Source organism: Rhyacophila brunnea, unplaced genomic scaffold (assembly GCF_057557595.1).
Source record: "Rhyacophila brunnea isolate RB1 unplaced genomic scaffold, BYU_Rbru_1.0 scaffold_15, whole genome shotgun sequence".
NCBI lineage: Eukaryota > Metazoa > Arthropoda > Insecta > Trichoptera > Rhyacophilidae > Rhyacophila > Rhyacophila brunnea.
In genome coordinates, this window is record NW_028232806.1 from 4,715,931 (window position 1) to 4,732,897 (window position 16,967).

Sequence of the window (16,967 nt, forward strand, 5' to 3'; positions counted from 1 at the left end):
ATATACTGCTTCAGTTAATCATACTGTGGAAGATAGAGAGCAAAAGTAGATGCATTTCATCGATGATTCTACCAAAGTAAAGAGTCACTTTTCAGACCCACGATGACTAAAATTGAGATTAAAACAATAATAACTAACCAACGCTTAGAAGACGACACTCAATGAAGAAAATGGTCCAACAAGTGTGTAAGTTGGATGATTTTGCTGCCCATACCATGACCCAAAGTTGGAAGATGCCCCTACAAAAATCCAAAGAAAAAACTATGGTCAAGAAGCCTAAACCAATGCGGCTAGGTCTGTGACGCATCTTTGAGGAAGTGGATAAAACTTGTAACAGATTAAGTGGATTGGAAACGTTTCCAGAACTCTCGTTGTCCGTCAAAACCCACAGTGAATCGTAGTACCAATGATTGAATGTGATAATTCAATAACAACGTGGACTCGAATCATTCTAGTCTTGATCAAAACTAAAATATTTCACAATATATTCAGTCACAAAATGTCTATATTTATATATAAAATTGTTCCTACAGTTTCCAAATTCTAGAACTGTAATATCTGATTAATCCAGTCTCTGAACTCTGATATCCTCGTGTAGACCCCTGGCTGGTTCGGTTCTGCGCATCCGATGCCCCACGATATTATTCCTGCCAGGATAAATCGCTTATCCTCCCGCTGGAGTACCATGGGTCCTCCGGAATCACCTGAGAAATTAAAGTAAATATATAATTAATAATCAATGTAGTACTGCCTGATTTACCTTCTTTTTGCTTTTAATTTAGAGGATAGACCGTTTAGTTTTTTCATTGATCATTATATTAATGTAACATCTACTTGCCTAGATCCCACATGATCGGAAAGGAAAAGAAAGGTCGGTAGACCTAAACAGAGGTGATTGAAGTATTTAAACAAAGGTGCAAGAAGGTGAAGGAAGCTACAAATAGAGGAGAGTGGAGACAATTCCTGGATGCACAGTGCTGTACTTAATGATTTGTTATAATTAAATATGTGTAAAAGGAGAATAAGAAAATAAACAACGTACCTTCACAGCTATCAAAGCCTCCTTTCCTCCATCCAGCGCAGATGAAGATGTGGGGAATATGCTCAATGTATCCAGCGCTGCTGTACATGGACTCGCAGGCCGAGTTCTCCAAGACTGGTACGCTCACCTCCTGAAGAACACTGGGAAGAGGACCATCTGCAAATACAATAATTTAAAAAAAATGTAGATGTAATAAACCTGCAAGAATAATTATTAACATGCAAGATAATTAGCCGAATACAATGAACATGGAGAGAAATACATGAGGTAAGAAACTTCCATATGTCAGTTTCTGCAATACAATAAATACTGTACGTTTTAATTACATATTGATTTAGTATTTAATTTGAAGGATTCCGTATAAAAAAAGATAGAATAGATTCCAGAGATTGGTTTATTATTCTATAGCTATTTTGGTAGTCACACAATTATTATCAAAACTAGACAAGTAGTCTACTTTGGAATCATCTACAAAAACATGGGTCTAAAAATCAATGAGACATTATATACGCCCATTTTGATGAACCGAGCAAAGAATTACCCAGATCTTCAAATCAACAGCTAGGTACCTTTTCGAGTGTGTTGATATCTATACCTCAGTTCCCTTGTAAGAATGTAATCAGTGATGAAATAAAACGGGGAGTAGTACTTACAGTAGAACCTCGATAATAAAATGGACTAATGCCGGTGAGGGGTTGTCCGTTATATAAAAACACAAAAAAATCTGTTTATTCGTCTTCGGATGTTATATCTATATCCAGACACGCCCGTTGTGGAGTAACGCTGTCGACGAGCTTGCTTTCGGTAATCCTGATTTGAAGAAAGAATCAAGTTTTGTACGTAGTTTTGAAGTCTAATGTTTTTTTTATAATCAACTCTCTATAATTACAAAAATAATATCGATGTCTTTTTAACGTGTCCGGAAACTTGTACGTATGCAGCTCGCCGTATTACACTCCACCGTGAAATGTTGTATCGGAAATATATATCCGTATATTAAAGACCGTCGAACCTCTTTGGGTCGTATAGTACTGCCATAAAATTCATGTCTAAATAAAACACTGTTTTTGTCGGTTTACACTTTACAGGAAGCCAGCAGCAAACAAATTTTGAAAATAGCCGATATACTGGATTATTTGTTAGGTTAGGTGAAGTTTTCATTTTTAAATTCATGAATTTTGCCAAAATCAGCTATGAAAATTGAATCAATGTTCATATTGAATCTAATAAAATATATCGTATAGTATACGGTCATCTCTTTCTGATAAGAAAGCTCACGGCGAACTATGCCACGGTGAAATGTTTTACGTACAATTTACACGTATACTAACTTTATCAACTATTTCACTTTCAATCATGATGTGATACTCAGCGTCATCTTCATCTACTTTTAATCATTGTAAACTTATTGAATGGAGTAATAAATGCATCCATTCATTTCGAGTAAACAAATTAAACTACGGTGCAGCTGTGTGAATTAGCGGCCAGTTTTGAAAACATTTAGAGAGGTATGACATGATTATCATGCGACACTTGGATTTTAATAATAGGGCGTTTTCAACCATTTTTACATTTGACCAGATAGTCCGTTATATCGAGGTTCTACTGTAGTATCAGACGGGTGGTTATTGAGGTTTACAAAAATGACTAAAGTCAAATATTATCTTTCGTAGTACAAAAACTCTGATGTACACGACATTGATTCGACTATTAATGAATTGTAATGTGAATAAAATTTTATACCTTTAAAATGGCACAAGAAAACCCTTGTAAAAGTGTTATAACGAACCTTCGTATAATCGCCCCCATCCTGTGACGTAGGCAGTCTTTCCTACGAAGCCTTCGTCGTTCGTCGGTACGCACACTGGGAGTATATTCGGCTGGAAGGTTACTGGCTCGTAGAACCTAAAGACGACAATGAGAGGAAACACTTGTAATATTGTCACTGGGAAATTACTAATGAACCATGGACCAGGAAGAATAGTTTGATTGTTTCTTTCTTCAGCCTGAAAACGTTGATTGTTTTATATGTTGCCGAATGTGTGAAATTGCGTATTACATGAAATCGGCAAAATTTTGCCTATTTCATGAAAAATGCAAGCCCGTTGCCTTATTCACGAATTAGGCAAAATAGGTATGGAATTCTTAAACTGTCAACATGACAGCAGAAAAAGTAATTTTAATACGGATGGTTTTTTTTTATTATTGAAGTTATACACATTTATATTTTTATAAAAATCAATGTTTTTAAAATAAATATAAAAAAAATATTAAAACTGTGATTAATTATTAGTCAAAAATCTAACTTTAATAATAAATATGACCATAAAATAATATTTAATATAATAAGATGGGATCTTTTAACCAATTCACATTTTATAACGTTTTTTTAATTATAAGTTTATCTGTGACTTAAATAAAAAATATTTTTCTTTTTAATGTTTTCAGATACATATTTATTAATTAATACAGTTTAAATTGTAAATTATCAAAAAAATGTCCCAAATTGCAAGCTTCGTATTTTTCCGCTAGATGCCTCTGGTAGGTAGAGGATTCGTCTTAAATATTACCATTATTCTAATATTGATATTTAGCTTACCTTAAAAGAGCCAGATCGTATTCGAATGTCCTCGGATCGAACTGCGGATGAGACGCGACGATCTGAACCCTTCGCTCCTGGAAGCCGTATGGTTCTTCTTCGCTGGCCAGGTCATGCTCTCCAAGTCGCAGGAGAAGATCCGAAGGTGGCACACTGGACACAAATAAACAATTTCAAAATATATTTCTGAAACGATAACCGCATTTAGATACCATAGTTCAAAATTAAAACAACTCAAAAAACCTTGTTCTATACTTAGGTACCTACTATAAAACAATGGGGTTTGAAATTTTTGCACAATATTATCATTTAAGTTTGAAACTTTAACTTGATTTTTCAGTTTAAGGGCCCACATGCTCAGCGTAGGTCAAAATGGAGCTTTTATGGTATTTTCAGAGCATAATCCTGGACATTCATTAAACGCTGTAGATAATCTATTTATATAATTTTGAAGGCTTATTATCCTTTATATTTATTTTAAACATTTGATGACTGCATAAAGTATTTTTATTACATAAAATAGTATTATTTTAAACCTCTCGCTCTAATTTTTTATAATATGGTCATATTTCAGTACATCCATGTGCAGTGGTCTTTGTGGTCAAGATTTTTTAGATTTATTAATTTTTAAACGCATTTACAAAACCATTAGTAAAACTAATGTTAACATTATATAGTGACATATTTACGATAAAAATTATGTTTTATAATCTTTGTGATCCAAAATTTGACAAGAATTAGGCATTTTATTATTCAAAAAATTGGCACGATTACACATTTGAAGATAATTATAAAGATACTGATTATAAGCTATGTGTTTGACCATTCAAATATGATAAACATCCTACGAATAATGATTGCTTTATAATAATTATTGACCTAAGAATAAGGTACCTAGTATTTTTTTGAAATACGCCATTTTTATTGTCAATTTCCAGTGGTTAAGCTACATCATACGGCCGTAGCCATAAATTGACAGACGATAAATGAAGTAGAAAGTAAGATCATTGTGACGCGCGTGTTTGAACATGTACCGTTTAAAAAAATCGGTTAGGTTAGGTTAAGGAGTTTAGCAATGAACAGTTAAATTTTAAAGTTTAATAAAGAATCAATCCAGATATTCCCGAATATAATTGAATTTATTATTGTTTTATCCTAGAAAATTTTATTCGATTTTATGACTTTATAAAGTAAATACCTTTCTTAATTGAATGGCATTATTAACTTTAAACGTTAAAACTTTGAGTTGATTTTCTATTCAATTAGCGTACCTCTAGAATTGCCCTTTTTGTTTGATTTTGTTCAATAAATTGGTGAAAACTTGTTGTTATCTAAGTACGTGTCCGGAAATTTGTACGTATACAGTTCGCCGTATCACACTTCACCGTGAAACGTTGTATCGGAAATATATGGTCGTAAATTAAAGACCGTCCAACCTCTTTGGGTCGTAATAGTACTGACATAAATTCATGTCTAAATAAACATAGGGTTCTTGTCGGTTTACATGAAGCCAGCGGCAAACAAATTTTGAAAATAGCCATTATACTGGAATATTTGTTAATTTTTCATTCTTAAATTCATGAATTTTATCAAAATCGGCTATGAAAATGCTCCACGAACAAGGCGTATTTTTTCATCTCGGTGCTATTATAGAGATGACCGTATAGTACCTTTACGGTCATTTCTTTCCGATAAGAAATCTCACGGCTAACTGTGCAACGGTAAAATGTAATACGTACAATTTACATGTAACCATCTAATGCGAGACAATATCCTTGAGTTTGCCTCTTGATCATCAAAACCTAAAAAAAATGCTATTTTTTTGCTCTTCACAAAAAATGTTTGCAGACACCTGCTCTATTAAATAAAAAATGTCTACGATACATTTCAGTAATATTCTTATGATGTATAACCAGGGAACTCAGAAATAGTGGGAACTGAAATACCTAACGGGTAAGGAGAAGCAGGCAACCGATCTCAAGCAAGGAAGAATACGGGATAAATTTAAACACGTGTCAAGAATACTTAATATGTCGAATACTGACAACAAACTGCTCTCGATTTATGCATTGACGCTCATTTAATATTGGCGTATTACACACATAACTGCACGTGTATAATGCGTGTTTCATTTTCGTAAGACACTTACTCAATCATTCAAAAACCTGAGTTAAAATTTACTGAGGATATAATATCGTCACTGTTCTGGCAGAAGACACTAATTCGAAAAAATGACATATTGAGTTAGTTATACCAAAATGTTCCTTATTTCAAACTTTACCGTCTGGAAAAACACACTAATTTTTATAAAATATACATTTACTTAAAAACAGTTTTCTGCAAACGTACTAAATGAAAAATTACGAAATGTTGCCTGGAAATAACAACTAATTGAGTTAGTGTTTTCTGCCAGAACCATTTCTGCTTTTCACCTTATACTGGCAAGCGACTTAGTGTCTATATTCTCTACAATTCTACAACAATATTATGATCTGAGAGATTGACAGAGCCTGATTAGCAATTATAAATATTGCTTTTAATCATCGTAGTCCTTTTATTTATACATTTATTATTTTATAATCAAAATCGACAACAAGCCACTGATGTATAAAATATATTAAAAAGATTATTTACATGTAGTGCAGGTGCGTTACCTAACAAACCGTATACATAATCATAGAGACATACTTTTGTGATTTGTCTACTTGAAATGATAGTATACACGAAAGGTTATGGTACCAGGTCGGGAAGTGGTCGTGACTCTCAATCCTCACCTCCGTAACTTGGTACATCGGATTCGTCGGAATCATATAAAGTTTGTTTTGCAATTTGTCTACCTGAGACGATAGTACATATACACGAAAAGATATAGCACCATGCCATGCTCACTCCTCACATCCTCGATGGGCACCGCGAACGCACCTCTGATTCACCTGCACAATATGATATACCTACACGGTCTATTTTGTAATTCGTCTACCTAAGACGATATCAAGTAATACACGAAAAGTCACGGTAGCAGCATCGGAAGTAGTCGTGAATCCAACTCCTCACTACTTAACTAGAATTACACTGTGTGAGCATCTTAATTTCGTATGTATATGAGAGATGCAGTATGACTTTGTATATTAGTTAACGCTGGCCATTGTCAAGAATATAGGCATGGTGCCATTGTATCCAGCCAGTGTATTGGTTACTTTGGCGTTACCATCATTCTTCTTCTTCATAGTAGGAACCTCATGGCCGAAGGTCGTGACTCATATGGGCTCCACCCCTCTGTACACCCAACTTCGTGTTCAAATTAACTACGAATTCAATATGTGCTTCTACTAACAAAGCTAACGTGACTCTTCTAACATGAAAGACGCAATTGTTTCATTTGTGATATATCTACCCGAGGCAATAGGAAACCAGGAAAGTCATGTTTCTAGTCGTAGAAGTGGTCATGCCTTTCACGAATCACCACGTAACTTGACTACATGCACATGGTTGATTTTCTATTAAGCCACTGCTGAAACACTTTTTCGTAATAATTATGAGAGATGCAATTTATTTTATGATTCGTCTGCAAGAGCCATATGCACAGTGACGTCCCGTGGGGGTAGGCAGATTGAGCGTCGCTTGGGGGCGGCAGTTACCCGAAGAGCGGACAATCGAGGAGAATCATTAGGTGTATACAGAAATAGCTACCTAAACTTAGTTATAACGGAAATATCTTTCCTTAAAAAAAATCAGCTCACTGGTTGGAAACAAAGTGTATTCATAATTACTAAAAAGGTTTAATAGGACTGTAATTTTTTGCCGGGTTCGCGATGTCTCGCGATGCCTAGTTTACTTCCGTTGTCTTTGGACGTCACGTCCTTGCGCACATGCGCAGATTAGCGTATTGCATTTGAATTATAGGTATGTACCTACATACTTACATACCCTAATTAAAAAAAAAATCCAAATATTTTTGCCAGTCATTCGCGAGCTTTGGAAGTTGTTACGTGTATTTTAAAATGTACCTATCTGAAACCGTGGACTCACAATATTTTTTGTCTATTGAAGTAGAGATGTATTTAAATTAGATTTAGTGGTATAGGTATTGTTAGTAATGTATCCATACAACACATTTCTTAGATATTGGTATCATGAAAGAATGATAAAAAATACGGTAGGTATAAAAAAAATGAGGCGGCATTTCGGCACTGCTTAGGGGCGGCATTTTGTCTTGGAACATCACTGCATATGCAGTAACTCAATTGATATTTTCTGGGACAACAAGGTGTCTGTAGGTGGATGTATTTTCGATGAAATTGTTTGCCAAGTGAAGCTGGGCTGAAAAACTTTTGACCGTCTGAATAATGTCTTCAAAAATGACCCGCGCCTTAAGCGCAAAATGTTAAACCAGTGTGTGCTTCCCGTAATTACAAGTGCGTGTGAAACATGGACCCTAAGTAAAGGAAAGACCCAGAAACTTATAGTAGCACAGCGTGGTATAGAGAGGTGCATGCTGGGCATAACGCAAAATGACCCAAAAGCGGAATGATTGTATAAGAGAACAGACAAGGGTTTGCGATGTAATAGTGGTCTCTAAAACCACAAATGGAAATGGGATGGATACATAGCTCGAAAAAGGGATAACCGATGGACAAATGTAGTCATCCAGTGGTACCCAAGAGATACAAAACGTCCGCAAAATAGACCTAGAGGCCGCTGGATCGATGAAATGGTTAAGTACTGTGGAAGTACGTGGCAACGCAACGCACAGGACAGAGAGAAGTGGAATCAGCTTGGAGAGGGCTTCATCCAGCAGTGTATTGATTCAGACTGATGATGATGACTCTAACGATGTTACTTTTTCACCAATGATAGTTACTCTGAAATTCCCTTAATTAATATGTCTTCTACTTGTCACTATTTACACATGTACCTACTTATAATATCTACGCTCTATAAGAATATACTATTGCAGTATGTATCTATCTCATTTTTTTTATAAAAATACCTAGATAATTTTACGTAGTAAAATTTTTCCCTAAAACTATGACAATAGCTTGAGAATATTCTGCATTTTTCTCCTGGCAGAAAACACTTAGTGCAATCAGTACCGCTTAAAAAGACAAAATGTGTTCTGGCAAAAAACACTAATTCGTTTTTTTCTAAGCAAATAAGAAAATAAACATAAAAAAAGAAAATTTTACTTTTTTTTTTACTTTAACATTCTTAATAAATAAACAGTCTTTATTTGAAAGTCATCATTTTTACGATTACTTAATAAACTCACATGATAGACCATTTCAAACATTTTAAAAACTTCAAAGTCAAATTACTCGAAACTAGTATTCTCGAATTAGTGTGTTCTGCCAGAACAGAGACGATATTATACTCGAGTTTGCCTCTTAATCATTAAATTTAATCTAATTATTATCTATGCAACAGATGATGCCACAAATACAAATGAGGAATTCCCAAATACTACGAACTCTTTCTAATTATTATTACGATTTCACATTAACAGCTGATAGTAACTAAGTGAGTACCCATGTAATGTTATTACTAGTAAGGTAAGGTATGTCGTTAAAAGCCACTTTCTAAATGTGGGTCAGAGCGCGTCGTACAAATAAATTTTAATTAAGTCATCTTTAATATTCAAGACACCTTTGACGAAAATTCTTCATTTTGTTATCGGTACCAGTTTGAGCAGTCCGGTAGAATAAACAATTGAAAAACGTGCATTTAGATTTTATTATAATGGGTAGATGACTATTCGTGTTTATCATAATATATATTATAATATACCACTTTTTATGCATGTTACCTATGTAGTATATACATGATCACCCCATATATTATAGTGGTACGAGAAAAATCATTAAATACTATTGCACATTTAATATACCAATTGAATCACATCGACACCTTTCATGATTGGCCTATTTCAGTGGCGAATGGTGACTTTTGGAAAGAGGTAGGCTGTGGAGATCAGAGAAAAAGAGCACACTTGTCAGGTATACTTACAGGGTACACACTAATGACTAAATCGATGAAATTTCCATACCTCAGTGACAATATAAAATTGGGCGTGATTGAGTTTAAATTATAAATAACGTATTTTTCTAAACATTTATATACATGAAAAATCATTAGAAAAAAAATATTTTTATTTTTTAAAATAATATTATTATGCGCAAAGGTTTTAGGCTTCGCCTTTCGAGCCTACTGTGGCGCATACATTACGATAGACGTGGCTGAGGTCCGTGAGGTAAAGTCCATACAAAAAAAAACTGATATTCTTCTTAAAATAATCCGATACATACACTAGTTAAAAAGAGCAGGCGCTGTTGCATTTTTTTAATCTATGACAGATGGTTCTGTATAAATATATTTATAATTTATACAGAACGGCACATTGCTCGCCGAAAGGACGGCCGCTGGACAAATGCCGTTATCCAGTGGTACCCAAGGGGCATGAAACGGCCACAGGGCCGCCCTAAAAGCCGCTGGATTGACGAACTAGTAAAGTTCGGCGGAAATACGTGGCAGCGAACGACACAGAACCAAGAGAGTTGGAGAAAGCTTGGGAAGGCCTTCATCCATCAGTGGATTGACCCCGGCTGATGATGATAATAATACATTTCTACATTATACGACAAAATTGTCTGATATCGTTGACAAATTAAATTATTTTTGTAGAATATAAAATAACCAAGTTATTATTTAAATACGTTAATAATATGCAAAGTCTAGTATAGAGTCTTCTCCTCTGGCTTATATCATACGTCAGTATTGCTAATATCAAGAATTACAAATATACCAAAATTAGAATAGTCTTACAGATTACCAAGCACTGTTCATTTTGAATTATAGATTTATTTTTAACAGATACCGTTTTTTATTTTAAGATTTATTAGCCAGACCTGCACTGGGATAAAATCACCTGACATTAGTGACAGATGGAAATATTTTTTTATGTTGTCCAAATTGTGTATATTTTTTACCTGTATTTATGTATAAGCTCATAAGAAATTTGCGTCACCATTTCAATCAATTTGGTGGTAGGTATCTATAATGTCTTGTCTTGTCATTAATCTCATTACGTATTTAAGTAATACTTAATGACGTATGTTTCATCTCATTTGATCGAGTTTTAAATTCATGTGACCACACTCTCATCATTAAAATGGATCACTCTTAATAATGAGGAGTATAGTTAGTTTAAAATATCAATTAACTACAGTAGTCATGAAGCACCATCGTATTTAATCTAAATTTGTACAAATAGATAATATCAATTAATGATGTCTCCTAAATGTCTACCAAAATACACTAAATTGATTAGACCATAATATGTAATCAACATATTTATTTCTGGAATACACTGCATTAGTCTTCTAATGAGTTGCATCATCCAGCGACGTACTTGTTATTCATAATGGGGAATATTAATATGTGAGTGATTAAAATATTAAATAACCACTATCATTAACAGTACCTCACAAATCTACATCTTTAATACATTTTATATTGTGGATGTTATCTGTTTAATGTATCCAAATTAATACTATCGACTGAGTGAAATTGAATTTAAAATCAAACATATTAATTCGTTTCATCAGTATACAAGTCAAAAGAAAAAATCTTGAAGTAAACGAACTATGAACTACAGAAGAAAATACAAATAATTGATATAATAAAATACATCGTTGATTTACTAATAGAGAATCTAAATGATTTCCTTTAAAACTAACCTTCTTATAGAGATCTCGGTCTACTCATAGATAACATTCTTACGTTAACAAGTGAATATAGTTCGGTGTTAAACTCCACGTATATTGCAATAATAGTGCATCTTTCAAATCTTCATTCGTATTGTGTTTACAGCATCGTCGTCCAATTCCGATGGAAACTTTCCTTAAATAATGTAAATTTATTCACCATCCTAATCTAATCCCAATAATATTATCATATGGGCTTCCACAGAGTGGAGGTTTGTATTAACAGATTTTTGTTTATATGAGAAATAAATGTTAGCCACTTGCTTAACCTAATAGGTCCATGCTCTGAATCAAACACAAATTGAAAAACAATATGTGTATTTTCCAGACCTAGGATTCGAACATGGGACCCACGACGTCATATGCCGACGCTTAAGCCGCATTCATAGCATTCATAGCTCGTATCCGGAAATTTGTACGTAAACAGTTTACCGCAGGACACTTATTCGTGCGCCGCAGTACGTGAAACATGAGTTCGTGTAACATTTAATCAAATGACGAGTTCTTCGTTGAACATTTCACCGTGGAGTGTATTTGTACGTATGCTAAAACATGTGGAGATGTCTTTACTAGGTTAGGTTAGGTTAGGGTTAATCTAATTGGAATATTACTATTTGCAAACTATCGCCGCATTTTGTAAGATACGTACAAATGTATTTCACGGTGAAATGTTCAACGAAGAATTTGATAAAATGTTATACGAACTCATATTTCACGTACTGCGGCGCACGAATAAGTGTCCCACGATGAACTGCATACGTACAACTTACATGTAACCTTCATAGCTAGCATCTTTTTCCAAGCCGCAAATACTTAATTAATATTGCCATTTACCTATATCTTACATGGTTTGAATCTGATTAAAAAAAATTAAATTTACGTAAATTACATAAAGAGTGTACCTATACATATTGAAAATTCATGTAAATTTGAGATTTTTGACATTCTTTGCTAACGTGTCCACTTTAATATTGGGATTTTTTTTATTTAAGTCAATGAATGAATCATGATTTAATAACGGTTTTCTAAATTCTACTCATTCTATCCCTTCAAAATTGTAGTTACGAGAAAACCATTGTAAACGCATTCATAACGAACAGTTCTTTTATCTGATTCGTAATACTGGATGCTAACGAAGGGGTGTGAGAAAAAAATGTCAACAACTACAATTAGGTACTCTTCTAGTCTTCTTCGTCGTGCTGGATCTTCTGTGGTTACAGGGTGTCACTCCAGAACTTAGTAAATGCATCCCCACTAGTTATTATTTTCCACAGTATATTTTGAGCAAATGGATAACAACTGGTGTCTCGCTAACAATATTATGCAAGCTTTCATATACCAGTGACGAATGGTGGAGGTAGATTGTTATGATCGGATATAAATAATGCACACTTAACTTTGTCAGGTAGGTATACGTATTATTTTCATTGAACTGAGACTAAAGATTGCAGATAGTATTGGTTAGTTTTTTTAAATTCAATTAAACTCTGCGTAAACCAAACCATACTAGATGATAGTCAAAAAATATTCATCGCTCTATAAAATATCTAAAATTGCGCCATTAAGACATACATAATTTTGGACATTTTATAGATAGAAGAATATTTTTTTATTTATTATAGTTTGGTTTAGTCAGGGCTTAATCAATTTTAAAAATATTCTGTAACAGTATGTATTTTTATACATCATCATACTTGAAAAAGTGAGCATTATTTTTGTCAGATCGCCCATACCATACCTAAACTATTATGGTTTGGTTTAGGTAGGGTTTATGTTATTTTTAAAAACTAAGTAGCACCATCTGCAATTTGTATTCTTAGTTCAATGAAAACAAATCAATATGACTCACTACAAAAACCGCCTACCTCCACCCCTCGCCACTGCTATATGCTCAGTCTGAAGGTATAGCAATATGATAGGAATAAGTAAAAAAAAATATTCATCTCACCTGTCAACGCAGTGAGCTGCTGTAACTGCCCAACTGTCACTGAGAAGCGCTGCTCCGCATTTGTGGAGGTAAGTGCTCGTACGCCACTGCCTGAGAGACACTTGCCAGGGCCACCTTCCGAACTGGGCCCTCGCCCCACCGACGACGCGCGCCCCTGGCCACAGCCTTCGTCCACACACTGATAGGAGCAAGGCAATGGTTGAGTTTACAGTCAGCAACATGTTGGTTACAGTTTTTCACATATATAATTGCAATCACTTTAATGGTGTTAACTGTCAATTCTTGATGGGAAGACATTGTATTAATCAAGAAAAAATGTAACATAATATAATACTTATTGCATATAATTTAACAACGATTGGGATCGGTTTCGTCTGCTTCAATACGGCATTCTCAACTGATACAAAAATACGGTTCCATGACAAAAGAGAACATGACAAAACAGAACAGTAACAAAACAGAACAACGATAAATATAACTATGACCTTTCAGGAAAAATATTAATTTAATATTGAAATAATTGTCCTATATCTATTATGTTGATAGATTCTTAATAACACAGATTTTCAATACGCCATAATAAATCAAATTATATACATAATTTCTGCATTCCTAAACGCTATAAAGCCTCAAATAAACGGGACTTTGCTGGCAAGCTTAGGATAATATATTCAAAATGATTGGGTGACTAGGTACAACGAAATAATGACCTAACCTAACCTAACCAGATTTCACAAAAAATTATGTTTCATTTTTCACCTGTTCTGTTTTGTCATGTTCTATTTTGTCATTTTCTGTTTTGTCATGTTCTGTTTTGTCCTGTTACCAAAAATACATTCTTAATCCTATATATTATAAACTAACAAATTTCTTTCGAAATGAGTCGGGTCCTGCAAGCACAACACTGACTAATTCATGTGGATTGATTCACATTAATGCAAAAACTACCTATTACCTACACAAAATTGATATTTACTAATCGCAATGACATTATAAAATAATAATATTTATGTAATTATCATATTGTTTCATCATACATTACGTTCAAAAATACGGATTGGAGTAGGTATTTCCTTCATAATTATTTTAATTAATCAAAGTTTACAGCCATTTAATTGAGTTATACATAAATCATAAATATATCAGAAATACACATACTAGAGAAAATCTTGCAAAAAATATAGCTAGGTGTATTTAGCCTATGTGTTTTACTAATTTGGTCACCTGTATCATATCTAATTATGGCGAAATTAATACTACTAGCTATGAATGGCACTAAAGCATTTATCAAATTTCGTTATTATTGGCGACCGGTTTTTGTGGTTTGGATCAAGGGACCAATAACCTTGATTCATAACCAGCCTCAGGATCCTTCAAAATTTTGTAAGTTATAGTGCGCAAACACTAAATATCTGCCCGCTGTGACTTGACCCCGTTATACATTTATACCGACCTTAGCTGCAGAAAGTCAGGAGACAGTCAACGTGTAAGGTTTGTTTGGGGTATAGCGGTGTCAAGTCAGGGAATGGGATAACTGGGCGCCAGGACAATTGGGCGCTGCAGTGTCGAATGAAATAAATATACGTACCTTACGATTTTATACAGAAAGCAGACGAGGAATTTTAATCAGTTTCTGTCCACTACTTAGTAATTTTAATTAATTTTGCTATTAACATTTTTTTTATTGTGAATTGACAATAATTATCATGCCTGAGGTTTTATATAAAAATAAAAGAACTCTCTTCTTGTTGGAACTTTAACTTATGCACATTTAAATCATTATTTACGTTGTTTATTTAAATTCTCACCAAGTATGATATACTAATATAATAATTTAATTAATATAAATAGCAAAATTAAATATATTTTTTAAAAGTGTTTATAATTCACGAACGCCTATTTATTTTTGAATTTCATTCGATTGCGTAGCGCCCAGTTGTCCCGGCGCTGAATCGTCCTAGACTCGTCGAGTCACAACGGCCGGACGTTGCAGTGAGTGCACACTTTCATGTAGGTAAATCGTTTAATTTTAATTTTTATCAATTTCCAAACAAAAGTAAAGCAAGCAAAGAAATAGTCATAATCAATTACGGCCAATTTTAGTATGATGCAGGTAATTGGGCCAGATCGTAAACAGGGATCGTTTTCTGTTATTTGAATATACCGTCCAATTAGGATAGTTATTATTTTTATAAGTAATTAAATTTAATCAGTATAAACTAGTAGAGAATGATAACAATATTAAAAATCTGTTTATTATAATTCTTTGTATTGTATTCCGTGACCTCACGTCAATAATTGACAGTAAATAAATAATAGCTAGTTTGAAGGAAATCGTAGCTAATCTTCTGCGAATTCATACATAGAATTATATTTTATAATGGCATTTACGTTCACAGGTGTGATTTAAAATTTCAAGGCACGAAGGACGTATTCATTTCAACTACACAATGCTACTTTTACCGTACATAGTATACTAAAAAATATATAAACAATTCGAATGTATAATATTATGGTATATATGGCAGTGGTAAAGACTCCATACTAGGCGATTATTTAAAGCCTACCTTCCTAAGAAAAATATTTTTTAATTTTATATTGACATATTAAATAATATAATCACATAATAATATATTCAATATGCCCAACGACATCTATCGTATAATTGTCATAATGATTTTACGATCTTTTCCACTATTTCAATAAGCACCATTTATGGCATGTCTCGAAGGTTTAAAAAATAAGCGACATCTCGTTTTGCTTTACATATTGTATGGATTACGTTCGCGTGAATCGAAAACATTTTTATATGAAGTTTGTTTCTCATAATTTCAAGAAATCTGCGGCGGCCCATATAAATTGGTAAGCTATTTAAGGAGCGCTTACGCTTACATATTACGTAAGTGCACATTTATTCAAAATAATTTATAAGATAACTTAAAAAAATAATTTCTAGGGATTCAATCACATATACATATTGATTGTTGTTAAAAATAATAAATAATTTATCTCGTGATTTTTATTTGTCAGTTAGTTTATTCATAGACTAAGACAATTTATTCAGCCAATTATGTAAGCTGAAATCTGATAGTGTATCTAAGTCTGTGTTTTAAATATAGAAGTATTTTAAAATGTCTAGCTTACGGGTTAAATTATAAATTGTTATGGAACAAATTCACAAGAACGGATATTTTCAATATATTTTGAGCGTATCTTGCGTTTATATTTAAATTAATTGCTTAATTTTATACTATCAGTGAGCTTTTGAAATTTCATCGGTTTTTTTGTACCTACCTATTCATCAGTAGTTATGTCGGATTATCTTATTATTTCCCGTAAATACATCTAAGAAGTGTGCTTTCTCCACAGCCAACCTGTTTCCAAAAGTCACCCTTCGCCACTGATATATTGAATACATGCGAGTGAGAGAGCATTCGGCTCAGTGGCGCTGTTAGGGTGGTGGAGGCCTTACACACTGACTAATTTTGAACCCCCCCACATAATTAGAAAACAAGCAATATTTTTAATTTTTTTAATAGAAAAGGTGGTTGCTGTGCTTATATTATTTGGAAAGATGAAGGTATAATATTTCATAGGTAAGTTAATAATAATAAAATT

General features: G+C 33.5%; 1 protein-coding gene across 1 annotated transcript in view; it reads right to left on the reverse strand.

The window, feature by feature from the left end:
* Positions 1-543: 543 nt before the first annotated feature.
* Np (serine protease notopleural) overlaps positions 544-16,967 on the reverse strand; it is a 31,094-nt gene continuing 14,670 nt past the window's right edge. Inside the window, exons 2-6 of the mRNA XM_085942965.1 lie at positions 13,350-13,527; positions 3,642-3,794; positions 2,832-2,947; positions 1,043-1,198; positions 544-704 (exon numbers count right to left, since the gene is read on the reverse strand). Of these exons, the coding sequence (XP_085799091.1) occupies positions 544-704; positions 1,043-1,198; positions 2,832-2,947; positions 3,642-3,794; positions 13,350-13,527 (764 nt within the window). The remainder of the gene's footprint in view (positions 705-1,042; positions 1,199-2,831; positions 2,948-3,641; positions 3,795-13,349; positions 13,528-16,967) is intronic.